Genomic DNA, 15,000 nt, shown 5'->3' on the forward strand with positions numbered 1-15,000 from the left:
AACCAACGCCCTCGATTCCATCGAAGTCTCTGTATTCCGTGGCTGCCATGGGAACAGTTCCAACTAATTCTGTGGACACCTCCGTTCATTATGTCAATGTCGTTACAGTGAGCCCCACAGCGCTGGCTTTTGGACAATTAGCTGGTCCGTCAATGACAAGCAAGTTTCCCACCAAGTCTATGCCTGCTTCAAATCCATATACAAGGCGAAGAGAAACTGTTGCTTACAGTACCCAGAAAATATTGCCAACAAGGGATGGAATGTGGCACGCATATAACGAGACAAGACAGAGTATAAGAGCGGCTGAAAGGTTTGGGAAGGATGTTTTACCTGAACCAACGGAGCATGATGTAGAGGACGACGAAATTAATTCTTCTCCCGATTTGGCTGGAAATCCCGACGAAATAGGTTCATCGCCTGGTCTTCTGCGGACGCCATCAGTTGCAAAAGGTTTGATTAAACCTCCATGCACACATTTTCAAGACGAGTAAAAGCGCTATTTTTAGATCAAAACTACGCGCATAAAAATAAGACAGGGAGAAATATTAATCATGACTTTGTTTTGCTGGCTATGATCATTGAAGCCACGGCAATGCATGCAGAACATTTATTTTGTTGTGTATCATTAAGCCTGTGTTACACTAGGCAATTTTTCGTGCAGCTTGTCTCACAATTTTGTTACGACGCAAGTTGCACGAAAAACTGCCCAGTGTAACATACACCCTGCCACAGACATTCAAAGCAAGGTTTTTCTTGCCGTCTTCGTTGCGAGAAGTAGAAATCAGTTCTACTTTGGGTAAACGCGTCTCGCAACGATGCCACAAAATTTTCAATCATTGCGTAGTGAAACATCCCTCCTGCAACTTGTGTCGCAACGGTTTGCGACACAAGCCAATGAAAATGTTTCTTTAACCTCATGTGATTATCGAGCACGACAATTTGCAAGTAGCGTTGGGCGCGCCTTTGCTGAAAAGGCGAGACATTTTGCAGGAAAAATTGCCTAGTGCAAAAGAGGCTTTAACTCTTGCTGCAACGTTAACAGCCTAGAAAAGGACAAAATAAGCTCGTCTGCTTCTGTGCTTATGGCCTTGATCATATAACATATGTGCGTTCCTAATAATGAAAATTATGGAATGGCAGACGAATACAATTTTTCTTAGAAGCCCTTGCCCTACCGTAAGCCGACTCTGGGCCAGATTTGCTTTGACGAAAACTGACTATACAAAGCGGATCGTTTCACATTGTGAAAAAAGCGTCAATTTAATGTTCTAAATTTAATGCCCACTTATTATTTTGCAATAGATGCTCTTGATTTTGAGGAATCACGCCATACCGTTACAAGCCGTCATGACAGACTTGGTGCAGTGTGTGCAGTCGTTGTCGTTTTCGCCGGGATTGTTATTGCAGCGATTTCTTTCCTGCTTTGCAAAGCGAAAAAGCAAAGAAGAACTCATCGTGCATCTCAAGGTGAAAACTTCATTTATGTTGTTTCTAATTCACGCAGTTCAAGTTGAAGAGCAGGGTGCCTGCCATGGACCTTGATACAAAATAAATTTTCATCTACGTTCCCGAAATACAGCCTTCCGCTCACTTTATTAGATTCTACCACCAGTAGTTATAGAGCTACGTAAACCAGTCATGGTCTCCTGCCTACACCAGTAGCCTATGACCATCCCTGTGAGTCCACCTTTGTGCGACGTACCTTTCTATTTTTAGAACTCAACGAGTTTATATAGAATGCTCAATGAATCAGAATATAATATTGTCAATAACTAAGAAAAAAAACAGCGAAAACAATGATCCAAATAGTACTAGTTGTTAATGTAAATTGATGAAAATATTAGTCTCCTGCTGAAGGAGTTGTTCTAAAAATAGAAAGATATGCACAAAGGTTGACTCAAGGATGAAGTTCATATGGAGGCTCCTGCTCGTGGGTTCCTGCTTAGACCAGTTTCATCATTAACAGGGACCGGCTTAGGCGGTCACTTTTAGCATTTTCATGCTAATATTTAGTTGGAGCCGTAAAAATGAAGCCCTTCCCTTCGACGGGTTACATTCTCCCCATTCCTTGGGACGAACCAGTCAGCCTACACATTCTCAACATAGTAAGCGCCAGGCAAGTCCTCCAGCAACATATCCATATTAGTCTCCTACTGAAGGAGCTGTTCTAGAAATAGAAAGATATGCGCAAAGGTTGACTCAAGGATGAAGTTCATATGAAGTTCATATGGAGGCCCCTATACTATTGACAGGAGCTTGTCAACTAAGCTCCGGATCCGGCAAGAGTTAGCATTCGAATTCTCACTCCTGAAGGGGTTAAGTAAGACTTGTGATTTTCTGCTTTAGGAGCCATTTAAAGCGAAAATAACTTGGTCCGTGACACAAATCCCATCGATGTTCTACCTTCCTGGTAATGCGCTCATCGTTTTCAAAATTTTCATTTCCTAGAGGCCTTTTTTGCCAAATATTAAGATTCACGACTCAAAACTAATTTTTTTTCTGACTGGCTAAGAACAGTGCATAAGGACATTACTGTGGACTTCTATTAATGTTACGGCAGCAGAGCGGTATCAGGAATCAAATTCCAAGTGCCATTTCTCTTCCTGCAGGGCCATGCATTAGCAGTTTGGCTGAATCCGGAATCTGGCGTCCTCGATGTCCTCGATCAAGCAAATGTTGCACAAGCGACTCTGTATCAAGTATTGCAGTTGGAGACCAGGTGATCATTAGCACCATAATCATCATCGTCATCCTGATCGTCATCATTATCCAACCTAGGACCCAGGGTTCCCCTTGGTTTGAAGCTTCGAGTCATATTAGCTTTTTTGACCCAAAATTTAATCTCTAAAGACCAAAACAAAAAAAGACTTCTTCAATCCACCCTATCCTTAAACGCAAATTTGGATGGTGGTACTGGAATTTAAATTTTAAATTAAGGTAAAACGAGCCAGTTAGGAATTTGTTGACGACCCCTTGAGTTGACATTTTAAGGCCATTGAAGTAATGACCATTTTGAGTTATATTATAATAATTTTTTTTACAGGCCGATATAATACTAACAAGTGCAGGAAACGTCAATAAAAATGATGATACCGCGCCAAGCTCGGCCCAAGAAACAGTGATGTCCTACTTGCCATATGACGTCATGTCAGTTTTACATATTTTTCCCCCGCAAAAAGGCATTGCGTAAGTTATTTTATCTTATTTTTCGCTCCCTTCAAATACGAAAAAAAAAGCACTAATCCTCCCGCCATGGGCGGGTGGAAAATGTTCAAAAACTGCAAAAAGGTATTTTCTCGCCTTCATACACTAATAATAATAATAATAATAATAATAATAATAATGGTTTAATATCAGTACATCCATGATATGGCTCTTCGCCTGATATAAAAGTAAAATGAGGAAATTAACATAAATCTAATCATAAATTTGTAAAAAACTAAGTAATAAAAGGTAAAATGTAATCATACAATATAAACATACATTATCTAAACTCGGCAAGAAATCATTACGCTCTATTCCAGCAGCGCTCCCTTAGAATACATAATGTTTGCTTACTAAAAGATACGCCCAAATCCGCTTACTTGGTCGTACTAGTAAATATGCAGACTCAACCTCGTTCCCAGGGGCTCTTCTACGCCGAGATTCACGGGGGAGAAAATCCCGGCCTGGAAACGAGGTTGATATGAATTCCAATCAAAGGCGTCGTTTTTCACTATCGTAGATCTCTGAAACGAAACGTATTTGGCTGAGTTCATGTCTGCCTCCTCTTCAAAGCGAGTCTAAGTGCGAACTTTTTGTTATGAATTTTAATTTTCATTCATATGTAAAGTAGAACGAATTACCTTCACAAAAACTTCGCACATAGACTCGACTTGAAGAGGAGGCAGACGTGAACTCGGAAATGGCCTATTTAGATCCACTCTACCTGTTTCTGCCAATCCGCTACTTGTGACAGCAACCGTTATTGACGGCAATAAATAAAACGAAAACGAAGCCGTTGATAAGAGTCCTAATGTTTGTGAAAAGCCTATGAAACAGCCTAAAACGAATCTAACTCTGTTTCAAAGATAATCCGGCAAGCAGCTTCGTTGTCTTCAAGTTAAACGCAGGCGAACGTATATCTCAGATTGCAATAAACTTGGGGCCCGTTTCTCGAAAGTCCAGAAGCTTTTCGGGCCTTTTTCGGATGTTATAATTCCCTCTGTATCTGAAGTACGGAGAGATTTCAAGTCAAAAAACTTTACAATCATTTTGCTTTTAATTATCTTGAAAACATGTTTTAAGACCAGCTTACGAAAACAAGAGAAAGGCAGTTTCGTAAATAGCTTTTGGGTCCCGAAAAGTTATCGGGACGTTCGAGAAAGGTCTAAAGCTCTCCTATGAAATTAAAAGCGCGAGAGTCATTTCCTATGTAACATGCAGCGTGTACAAGAAAAAGTGGTAAGTTGTAACATAAACTGTGCGTGGAAGCAGAGTCATCTCAAGCTTTGAACTTACACCATTGATAAAAACAATTGGCCCGAGAAAAGGCTAATGTTGACCTCTTTTGTCTCATTAGTTCTAGCTTTTCCCAGTTTGTCACACATGCGGAAGGCATCTTTAACAGCAATGGAGGTACATTAACCCACTCAGATTCAAACGTCTCCATCAACATTGAGCATGGAACATTCCCCGACGGACATCCACAGCCCATCTTCTTCAATGTCATTCATGATGACACTTATGTGATACGGGACATCCCTGAGACGGACGAAAGAACGCTCATTTCTCCTGTGATTCATTGCGGGCCACATGACATCAATCCAAACAAAGCAATAGAGATTGTTGTTCCACATTGCTTGTATGTAGACGAGGTCAAAAAGGGATGTATTACAGTGTACAGATGTGGAGAGTTTCCTGACAGTGGTGGGTTCTATTTCTTTATCCTCTAACTCGCTAAAATAATGTAGGTTAAATCCATTTATAAGAGCCCCCCTTGAACGAGGGAGGACTGGGGCGGTTTTCCATGAGGATTCACTCTGTCCGTACGTCATGACTTCGAGCCAAATATGAAAGCATAACAGTAACAAAAAATACTCCAGCCAAATCGTATCAGAGGAGAGCAATACGGTGAGCCAATCAAAATGTGCACCAATATCTCGTAGAGAGCTTAAATGACTGCGGGAAAGTGCGAGCGTGTGAGCGAGCCTTGGCGTTTTGTTTTGTTCCCTTTTTGGTTTTTCTTCGCATTGTTTAAAAAAAAAATGAAGCGATATTTTCTTAGGAAAACGCTCAAATGTGTAATTAGTTTGTTTCCGATGTCATTTTTGCGACAATCAACCTTGTTATTGCAGATAGCGATTAGAGCCAAGTACGTTGTAATCATAGATAAAGCTGTCTTGTTTCATGAAAAGGTAAAAAACTGTTCTATCCCTTACAATAAGCCTTTCAATAATAGGCCAAATGATCTTATATGGTATAAAAACTGCCACATTTGGGAGCAAATTGCTTTGTTTTAGATGTCCCAGTGTGCAATTTGCTCTACAGTGTAGCGGTTTTATACCGTGTGATCTTCAGCTGCAAATGGGCGATTGCATACACCTCAAGTCCGATGTGGCGGTCACTCTCTAAAATTTCGCCTATGACACTTTCTACTGTACAATCACATAAAGAAAACTAGAATCTTAGAACAGGATATATTTATCACTTTTCAGGTCCATGGAATTGGGAGAAAATCCCGTCCTCCTCAGAAAAAAACTGCCATTCCAATGCTTGGTTTTCGGTGACGAAGGACTGCATCTATATTAAAACAAAGACCTTTTCTATTTGGTGTGTGTTCGCTTGTGGTGGACCAAAGAGGAAGAGAGCAACAGTATTTTCCAGCAAACCGAATCCAAGCAGTAATCTCATCTCTCTTCGATTCTACATCTACAGTGACAATGAAGATTCTAAGAAGGTGAGTGATCCCGTCCAGCATGACCCCTTTCCTTGGCTTTGAATTTGGTCTCGCGCCACTGCGTCTCTACTTTGGAAGAACTAATTCAAAATTCTTTTCGTTTTTTTTTTTTTAATTCAATAAAGCGAGTCGAGCGCACAGAGAGGGAACGATTTCCTGGCAACAAGTTTGCAGCTAGGGAAAAACCATTCAAAATGTTTAACGACAACCAAGACATAACTGTGTGGCTTGATCCGGAAGCTCTGATTAAGAAAGGATGGGAACTTGATGAAACTCCAGCTTCACAGGTAACTGAACATATACCTCGGTTCTCTCTTTTTCTTGCTCCACAGTCCGATTTATGTTAAATTGGTTTGTTTTGTTATTAAACCGCTTTCCACGGAAGGAACGGTCATCGTTTTCCGATTCGTGCCATGCGATATCGGTTTTTCGCGTGAAATGTACCGTGGAATTTACTAGTTAGGCAATGAATTTTTCAATGGAAGAAAGCAAAGAAAACGATTTCATTAATTAATTAGTTTAAACCGGAAACACCAAAACGCGGACAATTCGAAAACCTTTTATTTTGACTAATCCTACAGGCAGTAAGAATAAATAATCAGGGAGCTCCGCTTTTAGGCTTGGCTAAATCTATATATTTAAAAAAATGGTCGTGAAATGAAATGGATGTATAGTACACCACTAAAATCATATCTACGTTGTATCCGTTTGGCTCTTTCTCTTTACGTTGGAATATTTATAGTGTCTGGAGTGAAGTACTTCAATTTTTTTCCCCTCACAATGTATCCACGCGCTTTAGCGGGCTTTTGATTTTTGGCCGAGCCAGTTGGGTCCTGGTAACTAATGACATCAAAGAAGTCAAGAAACTGAATGTAATTCCATTCTGAATCGTCCGAATATTCAAAGCACCCGAAGGGTAACCATAGTCCGATATTTCTATAAAGACTTAACAGAAAGCTCTCGATTTTCAAGAAGACAACTGTTCTTCCACTTTTGCACATTTCTTTCTGAAGAGATGCGATAGCGAGCGTTTGATTTATACGCAAAAATTGTGGCCGAGCCAGTTGGGCCCTGGTAACTAATGACGCCAAAGAAGTAGCTCTAAAACCCGTGGATACAATATAAAGGAAACTTTTTTGAAGTACTACACTTCAGACACTATAGATATTTGAACGAAAAGTTAAGCGTCATAGGGACTTAAAGGTAAGAGATTTTACAGTGATTTTAATGCTTAAAAAATTTACTCAGATTCATATGGAAAACAACTGCTGCGCTTTGCCATCCAGCACAGATTTTTCTAAAATCATGCACTTAAACGTCAGTGGCCTCGAAATTGATATTAGGGACCTTAAGATCTACGACGGCGACGTCAACGAAAACGTCACCTCAAAATAAAACTTTGCTCTATTATAAGTCTTTCGCGATTATTCCATCTCGTTCACGTCCTACAATATGGGCGAAGTATCCTAAAAATAAATTGGTACGAGCGATTTCAGAGTGAAAATAGAGAATGAAAGATTCTCTGTTACATGCTCACGTTGTCGTCAAAACCTAAAATTTGGTGATTTCACGTCGTCGTCATGCAGAGAACCGCAAAAATATGAGCAATAATCCGTGCCGCACGTGCAGCACGATTATTTATGCTCTTTTAACCAATGATATCACTGTTTTGCGGCGTTGTCGTTGACGCCGTCGTCGTAGATCTTAAGCTCCCTAATCTTGCTATTAAATTTTAACTCGCTCTTCTCATTTCTGGTTTTCATTTTAAACCACGACCCACTTTTTATGTGAAAAGGTCACGTAACACGGTCATGCAAAGGCCTATTGGAAGATTCAGTAAAGGTCAAGAAGGCTTGGGTTAGCTAACTTCCGACACTTTCTACCCGCTAGAATTACACGTACGAAATGGCATACAAGAATGGGTTCAGGTCCAGAGACGCATGTGAATTCTCAGTGAAGCCTATTGTGGAGCGTGCGACTGACGTTAAGGACTTCTCGTGTTGTCTGCACTTCCAACAGGAAAACAGCCAACCTTACTTTATTTACGTGCAGCCAGTGATTCCTCTTTTGCCACTCCAGGTAAAGAAAATCGACTCCTACTTAACTGAAACGCTTCTGAAGACAATTTTCATGCCACTTGATTTTAGTTGTACACATTATCCAGCACAAATGCTAGCTAGTTGCAAAGTATTCCATGACGAGTGAAGCTACGAGATAATAACCAGAAATGTACTGGAGCTTATGACCCCCACACTACGGCGTTGTCACAGACGACGTGCTATTTTAGACGGTTTAGGCCCGCTTAAACGCTTCCAATACGCTTCAGCACACATTCATTACTTTGTTGAACCTGATGTCGGGAACGTTTGAACAGGGCCTCCATTCTTAGTGAAAAAGGAAAAAGGATGAAAGATTGATGAAAACATATTAAATCAAATTTAAACTGTTTTAAACTTTCATTCAACCTCGATTCAACATTTCTTTTGTTCTCGAAAATTTTGGGCGGAGTTGAAGACGTTTGAAAAGTCCGCTGAACAGCTGTCGAACACTCGCATGTTCACTAAGTACCACGTCATAATGAATAATCATTTAACGTTAGGGATAGACTAAAGGTTAATTAATGATTTGATATAAAGAAATATTCCCAACGTCACCGTGTTATTGTGTGAAGCAGACGTAGCCTAGTCTGTGAAACTCCGTGACCCAAAACATATGACTAATTTTACGCTGTGGTTGTGGCAAGAGTTCTCCTGTAGCAAACTGTCGTAGGTCCTGGGTTTGACTCATAAGTGTGGGGAAAGGGGTTGGGCAAGGCAAAAATGTAATAAAAACAGACTAAATTAAACTAAGGGATCGCTTATTCCTCTTTTTTTTCAGTCAGTGTATCACAACATTGAGTACACTTCAGACACTGCAGACAGTCCACCAATTCATACAGAAGGCGGTGAGAACAACAGCAGTGATGCCAAAAGTGAACAACTTTTAAGTGAAGCTACAGAGGCAGTTACTTCTACAGGTAGGACATCCACCTGTGCTTTTACTGTCATCGCTCGGGCGGTACTCAAACTTACCTTAACAACAATTTCCATGTGTAGTCCTATTCCCAACCTAAGCCATTTTACCTTAGTATTTGAATTTAAAAAACTAAGAAACTTCAGTGCAGCTTACAAGTTGACAATAACGCGGACCAGAAAGGAAAAATTACCCATCAAAAAAATGGCATTTTGAAATTTTCATACAAAATTTCTCAAAAATCCGGGTCGATTTCATTTTTTGAACATCTCATTTGAACAAATATGTTATCGTTATTTTAGAGCCAAAAAGTTTGGATATCCTGACAAAACAGGCACATAAATTTGATCTTCAAGGAAGGCGTTCATCCACTTTTTACACCATTAATAAGTTTGCCGTGTCGGTTTTCAAATTTCAAGTTTCGCGTCGCATATCAATGAACGCCCGGTCATTCTGCTTCAAAGATTTCGTCAAAGCCACACCGGTGATGCTTGTTTCTCCCCTCTTCCGCTCCGTCTCATCCTGATATAGGTATAGCCTGCACAACAACACGACACTTAATTTGCTTTGAATTCAATATTATCGCGAATTTAGGACGCTGTTTCCCAGGACTTGTGGTAGCAGAGAAAATAACGAAATAAAAAAATCAAATCTGTGCATTGGATTTGAACCCAGCGTTACTAGTCTACAGGACCTCTTCTTTCCGCTTCACCACTGAAGGTCAAGACACCGCACTCTCAAAAAAAAAAAAAAAAAAAAAGCATTTAACTCTCCCATAGAATATCGCTGCTGAAGAATATTAAGGTATAAGTTAGATTAATAATTTAAGCCTAAGCTTAATTTTATTTTAAAATGTTCAGCTTTGTCGTAAGTTTGGTAATGGCGGGCCGTTAAATAGGGAAAATAAACAAGTGTATTTTTGAAATCAAGGTTTAAAACTTGGGTCACTTAGTGTTTAATTAACATAGTTTTAAAATCCAAAGGAAAATAAGATTTGATTTTTTGATCACAGTACCACTATAAGATTATTTGTTGCCGAGTGATAATACAGCATTATCAATAGTGTTGATAATATTGTCCCTGAGCAGCGAGCGGTGGTCTGGTCAAGTGGTTAGGTGACGGGTTAATCAATATTCCCTGGTTCGAGTCCTATACTTGGGTTTTCTTTTGAAAATATTTGACCCTTTCCCATAATCCATAGCCAGCTTTCAGTCTTCTAAATTAACGATAACAGTGAATTCAAGGTAGAGAATGGGTTGTGCACACAGGCTCTCCTAGCGTCGAATGGCGCGCGGTCTATAGCTGGGGTAAAGTCTGCTTCAAGCCTAGTGGCCCATCAGGCCGACACTTATCTCCGGTTCCTGTAGCATGAACCGACTAGGAGCATTTCTGCTTCCTCCTGGATGGGATGCTAGTCCATCGCAGGGTTACCCCAAGCATTAAATTTGCCGGTACTCATTTATACACCTGGGTGAAGAGAGGCACTGTGAGAGTAGAGCATCTTGCCCAAGAACACAACGCAATGACCCGGCCAGGGCTCGAACCCTGACTGCTCGATCCGGAGTTCAGCACACTGACCGTTAGGCCACCGCGCCTTGCCTACAGCTGGGCACCGCGCGCAATTCGACGCTTGGAGAGCCTGTGTGCAGGCTACCTTTGACAGAGAAACGTGCAGTGGTTTTAACTCTTTATCTCCACAAAAATCGGCAATTCTTAATTCACTCTCATTCAGCGTGACGTCTTGACTTAAATACTTCGCAACATGATTGAAGTATATTTTATTCTCTGTCTCTACTTCGTTGACCGTGCATTGGAATGCAAAGACATTATTGTTCAATCAGGTCGCCTTCACTCTTTTATGATCGAGTGTGCGATAGAAGAGAGCTACCTATACAATTTTCCATATCCTGTTGCAATATCAATTTATCCCCAAATTTTCATGTTGCCCCTGTTAGGACTTTCGTGGGAGGGACGGTGGCCTCATGGTCAGTGCGCTCGACTCCGGATCCAGTTGTCCGGGTTCGGCCTGGCCGGGGACATTGTATTGTGTTATTGGGCAAGACACTTTACTCTCACGGTGCCTCTCTCCACCCAGGTGCATAAATGGGTACCGGCGAATTTAATGCTGGGGGCAACCCTGCGATGGACTGGCATCCCATCCAGGGGAGAGTAGAAATACTCCTAGTCTCTTCATGCTACAGAAACCGGAGATAAGCGCCGGCCTGATGAGCCTTCTAGGCTCGTAGCAGACTTTACTTTACCTGTTAAAACTCCACGGAATATTTCAGAAATGTACTTTATTTGCCCTCTCTACTTATACTTATTTTACTAAAGTACTTTTAAAAGTTTTTCCCTGCAGATTTTTTGGGCATTCCATGTACTAAATACAATATGAGCGACCGTGTTGTATCAGATATACAATGTCAAGCCGAAGGCGAGACATTTTATATCCGATACAATACGGGCGCGAATATTGTATTGTGCTTATGAAATGTCAGCATTTAAGTGTTAATGTACACTAGGTATTTTTGGTGATTCAAGACATTTTAACCGTGAACATTGAAAGATACATTTATGTAAATGAGGAGAAAGCTGTATCAGAAATACAGATATTGATTAATAAAACATTTCTTTTGTTTTCCCATTATGAATTATTAATGAGTTTTATAATCCTATTTAACGCCCATCTTATAACAAATCTACACGAAGCTTGCTATTATATCCAAGATGTTTCATACTGAGCTTATATATATACGATTTCAAATGATAACGTAACGTGATATAATAATGTACGTAGCTACTGGATAAACAATTCAAAATTTCAAAAGACTAAAATGCCGTTGTAACACTATACAGTTTGTTTTAAGTTATTTGCTTGAACGAAACCTACCTGTTTTGGATTACAATACAATTCGGTTGTCACCTCCAAGTTATTTTTTGAATGGGACAATGACTGATTTAATTTTAACTTGTACTGTATGTATTCCGGCGACAAGGTAAGAGCTGTCAATTAAACGTCTGATGTTAAAAAGAGTCACGTACAATAATTTTTTTTCCTTAAATCGTAATTTGCGGTCACATTCAGCACCTCACAAGACGATTTCAAAGTGTCCGTTGTCCGTCTTATGGAGGTATCCGTCTTATAGAGAGTTTGGTTATAGTAAAATGAACTGACTAAGAAACGGCCGGTACCAGCACCAGGTGTCCGTCTTACAGAGGTGTCCGTTAAGAGAGAGTTGACTGTATACTGAATAACGAGATCATTTAATTATCCGTTACGTTTGTTTGTCCCAAGATACTCACCGTCCGTTACGTCACCTATTGTCATTAATGGCCAACCAGAAATCTATTGGATGTCGAATCAAAGGATTTTGTTGTTCTGTGGTTGGCAAAATTTAAATAACAAAAGAATTTTTTTTATAAACAGTCTCCTATAGTTCGTGCTTTTTGTATGAGATGAGATTCCCAAGCTTTCCTAAAAGAGTCACGTTGATTGATGAGATTTACGATGGGAAAAAACAAAAGTAGTTGAACTGTCAACCAGGTAGTAATGAACGTAATGAGTGTCTAAAGTTGTTTGTTAAATATTTCCAAACGCTTTAGGTTTTGAAATATCAGAAGATTTGAGAAGACGCTTGGACGAACCCGTGACGCGACAGGACTGTGTTGCTATATGCAGACATATTGTGTCGCACTGGAAACTTGTTCTACGACTTTTGGGCATGGGGGAAACGGATATAGAGAACATAGAGGCAGATCACAGACACGCACATGAAAAATCCTTTCAAGGGCTTCTCGCTTGGACAAGAAGTGCAAGCAACCAGATCGCCACGATGCGAAAGCTTTGCAATGCTTTGCATGCAGCCGGTTGCACAGAAGCGCTGAAAAAATTATCGAGGAAAGGTGACAAATCTCTTCAGATGCACAATAACTAAAACGCTTCCATTGGAAGAAATGGTTAAATACTAACTAAAAGTCACTTTTCTTCCTCTTTTCCAGATGCTGACTTGAGACTGTCCATTCCAGAAAACTCCTCGTTTGTAGAAACATTAACGTCGGAGAACAATGTGGTATGACCAATTCCTGGAACAGCTACCGTTCAGCGTTATGCTCAGTGATCTGGCCTTTGGTTCGAAACGAGGCTAGATATCCGCAAACAAAAATAAAAGGGATAACCTCAACCTCGCTTTCACGTAAGACGAAGAGCCAAAAATCGCCGCCTATTGGCGGCTCAGAGATAACGTATACATCAGGTTGCACGTTATTGTGCATTTGTATGTATTGTATATTTTTCAAGTTATTGTCAGACAATATATGTCAACCGTTTATTTAGCAGAAGACTTTCCTTAACTCGGACTTACGCATATTTTTATAGTTTTAAGAACACTCAAATTTATATCCATTCAATTGTAAAACTTTGTTAGAACGTACAGAGTACAAGAATTCTCAAAATTAGCGAAATTTGATTATTAGTGCATGATTAATGAATTTCTACGTACAGGTGTGAAAACATCTGGGATATAGAGGAAAAAACTTAGATAGAACCAAACAGAACCAGCGTCGTTTCAGAAAATTGAAACATATAAATTGTTGTAAATGAAATTTTCTCAACTCGAATTAAAAAAAGAAAACAAAAAGGGACAACGAAAGCTAATTACCTCAAGAGATGTTTGGGAAACAATCGGAGGAACAACGAACAAAATGTAATTTGTGATAATCCTGATTAGCATTAATTGATATTTGTGAGCGGCAGGCGCTTGGAGTGCCAGGTGACCGTGGCTTGTATTTGGTGATCGTTAATTTAGCGAGTGACGCATCCGACGGTCAACCTTCACCGCGTACACAAGTCCTGTTTCGTTTAATGTCCTATCGAGCTGAATTAGCCTCTAATGCCTTCGTTAGGCGGTACACGATTGCATTCTTTTACATTGTAAGTAGCCTCTCTTTTAATTACAATACCCTAGAACCCCGAGGGTCGCACCACTGCCTTGGTCGGGGGTACACGTTCCCCGCTTTTTTGCACCTGCTGGTTTTTTAGGGGTTTTCGTGTCTGGCTCTGGTGCATTGCTTGTTTGTATTTATTCCAATGCTTAATAAACTGCACGGTGGCTTTGCTGGCCGACGTGCCCATATATCACCTAGCTTGAGTGTCCAATTAAGCAGTGGAGGCAAAATTGGATAATTTTAAGAGCAGTGGTCGCCAATGATTTCAAAGAAAGGGACAATCAATACGACTGCGCATGCCTTGAAAGTGAGGTAGTTATTATCGGTGCCGACCGAAATAATCGCGGTCTCTTTGGACGAGAATATAAAGGTCCAATCAATGAGCCAGTGACTCTGCATTGTCTCACTATCTTATGCCAATGGAGGCAGTGATTCATAACAGTGCTCTCCAGTTCGCTGTTGTTGTAGTCTCGCCCGAGATGGCGGGCGAAATGCTGCGTAAGATTCTCTCCGGCTCCTGCTCTCTTCACAGCGGATATCGACGCCTTGCCATGCGCCATTTTGAAGACATCCCTGCAGGGATTCAGCAAACGCCTTGCTCAAATTGATACGTATTGTTTTGCTTTCTTCATTTGGTGAATGGATTAAAGACTGAAACGAGAGTGTTAAATAATGTAATGCTGATTAAGGAGTAACTCGAGCAATGTAGATGCAAACGACGTTCACAGGTGAAAACAAACGGCAAAGAAGAACGAGAAGGCCTTTTTACCAGATGGCGCACAAGGCTGACCCCACCTTGGAAAACTTGAATACTTTAATTTTTCTGGCATGAAAGTTCTTTTTAAACTGTAGGGTTTACTTGACCGTTTTCTCAGTTGAAAATCACACGTGCAAGGCAGATGCAAACGACGTTCACTCGTAAAAATCAACCAAACGGAAAGTCCTTCTTTCAAGAGGGTGTACACGCCTGGCGCCATCTTCTAAAAGACTTCCGTTTTACGGCATAAATGTTCTTCTTTTAAACTGTGGCGTTTTCTTGTCCGTTTGCGCTCCTTAATTAATATGTTGGGAGTAAACAAATGCGAGCGGAGCGCAAAATGTTATTT

General features: G+C 40.4%; 2 protein-coding genes across 5 annotated transcripts in view; one reads left to right on the top strand and one right to left on the bottom strand.

Annotated features, from left to right (window-relative positions):
* LOC138059482 (uncharacterized) overlaps positions 1 to 14,089 on the top strand; it is a 55,923-nt gene extending 41,834 nt beyond the window's left edge. For 2 of the 4 annotated variants that reach the window (XM_068905109.1, XM_068905110.1), the window contains exons 11-13: positions 8,816 to 8,954; positions 12,554 to 12,853; positions 12,950 to 14,089. In XM_068905109.1, the coding sequence (XP_068761210.1) occupies positions 8,816 to 8,954; positions 12,554 to 12,853; positions 12,950 to 13,026 (516 nt within the window). In that variant the 3' untranslated portion in view covers positions 13,027 to 14,089. Of the gene's footprint in view, positions 451 to 1,302; positions 1,468 to 2,609; positions 2,720 to 3,043; positions 3,187 to 4,561; positions 4,909 to 5,696; positions 5,939 to 6,063; positions 6,226 to 7,828; positions 8,018 to 8,815; positions 8,955 to 12,553; positions 12,854 to 12,949 lie in introns of all 4 variants that reach the window. The other 2 variants (XR_011134209.1, XR_011134210.1) reach the window with 2 other exon arrangements.
* The window catches only part of LOC138059483 (uncharacterized), a 9,414-nt gene continuing 5,644 nt past the window's right edge, over positions 11,231 to 15,000 (bottom strand). The window contains exon 3 of the mRNA XM_068905112.1: positions 11,231 to 14,545. Coding sequence (XP_068761213.1) covers positions 14,306 to 14,545 — 240 coding nt within the window. The 3' untranslated portion in view covers positions 11,231 to 14,305. The remainder of the gene's footprint in view (positions 14,546 to 15,000) is intronic.

Source organism: Montipora capricornis, chromosome 8 (assembly GCF_036669925.1).
Source record: "Montipora capricornis isolate CH-2021 chromosome 8, ASM3666992v2, whole genome shotgun sequence".
Taxonomy (NCBI): Eukaryota; Metazoa; Cnidaria; class Anthozoa; order Scleractinia; family Acroporidae; genus Montipora; species Montipora capricornis.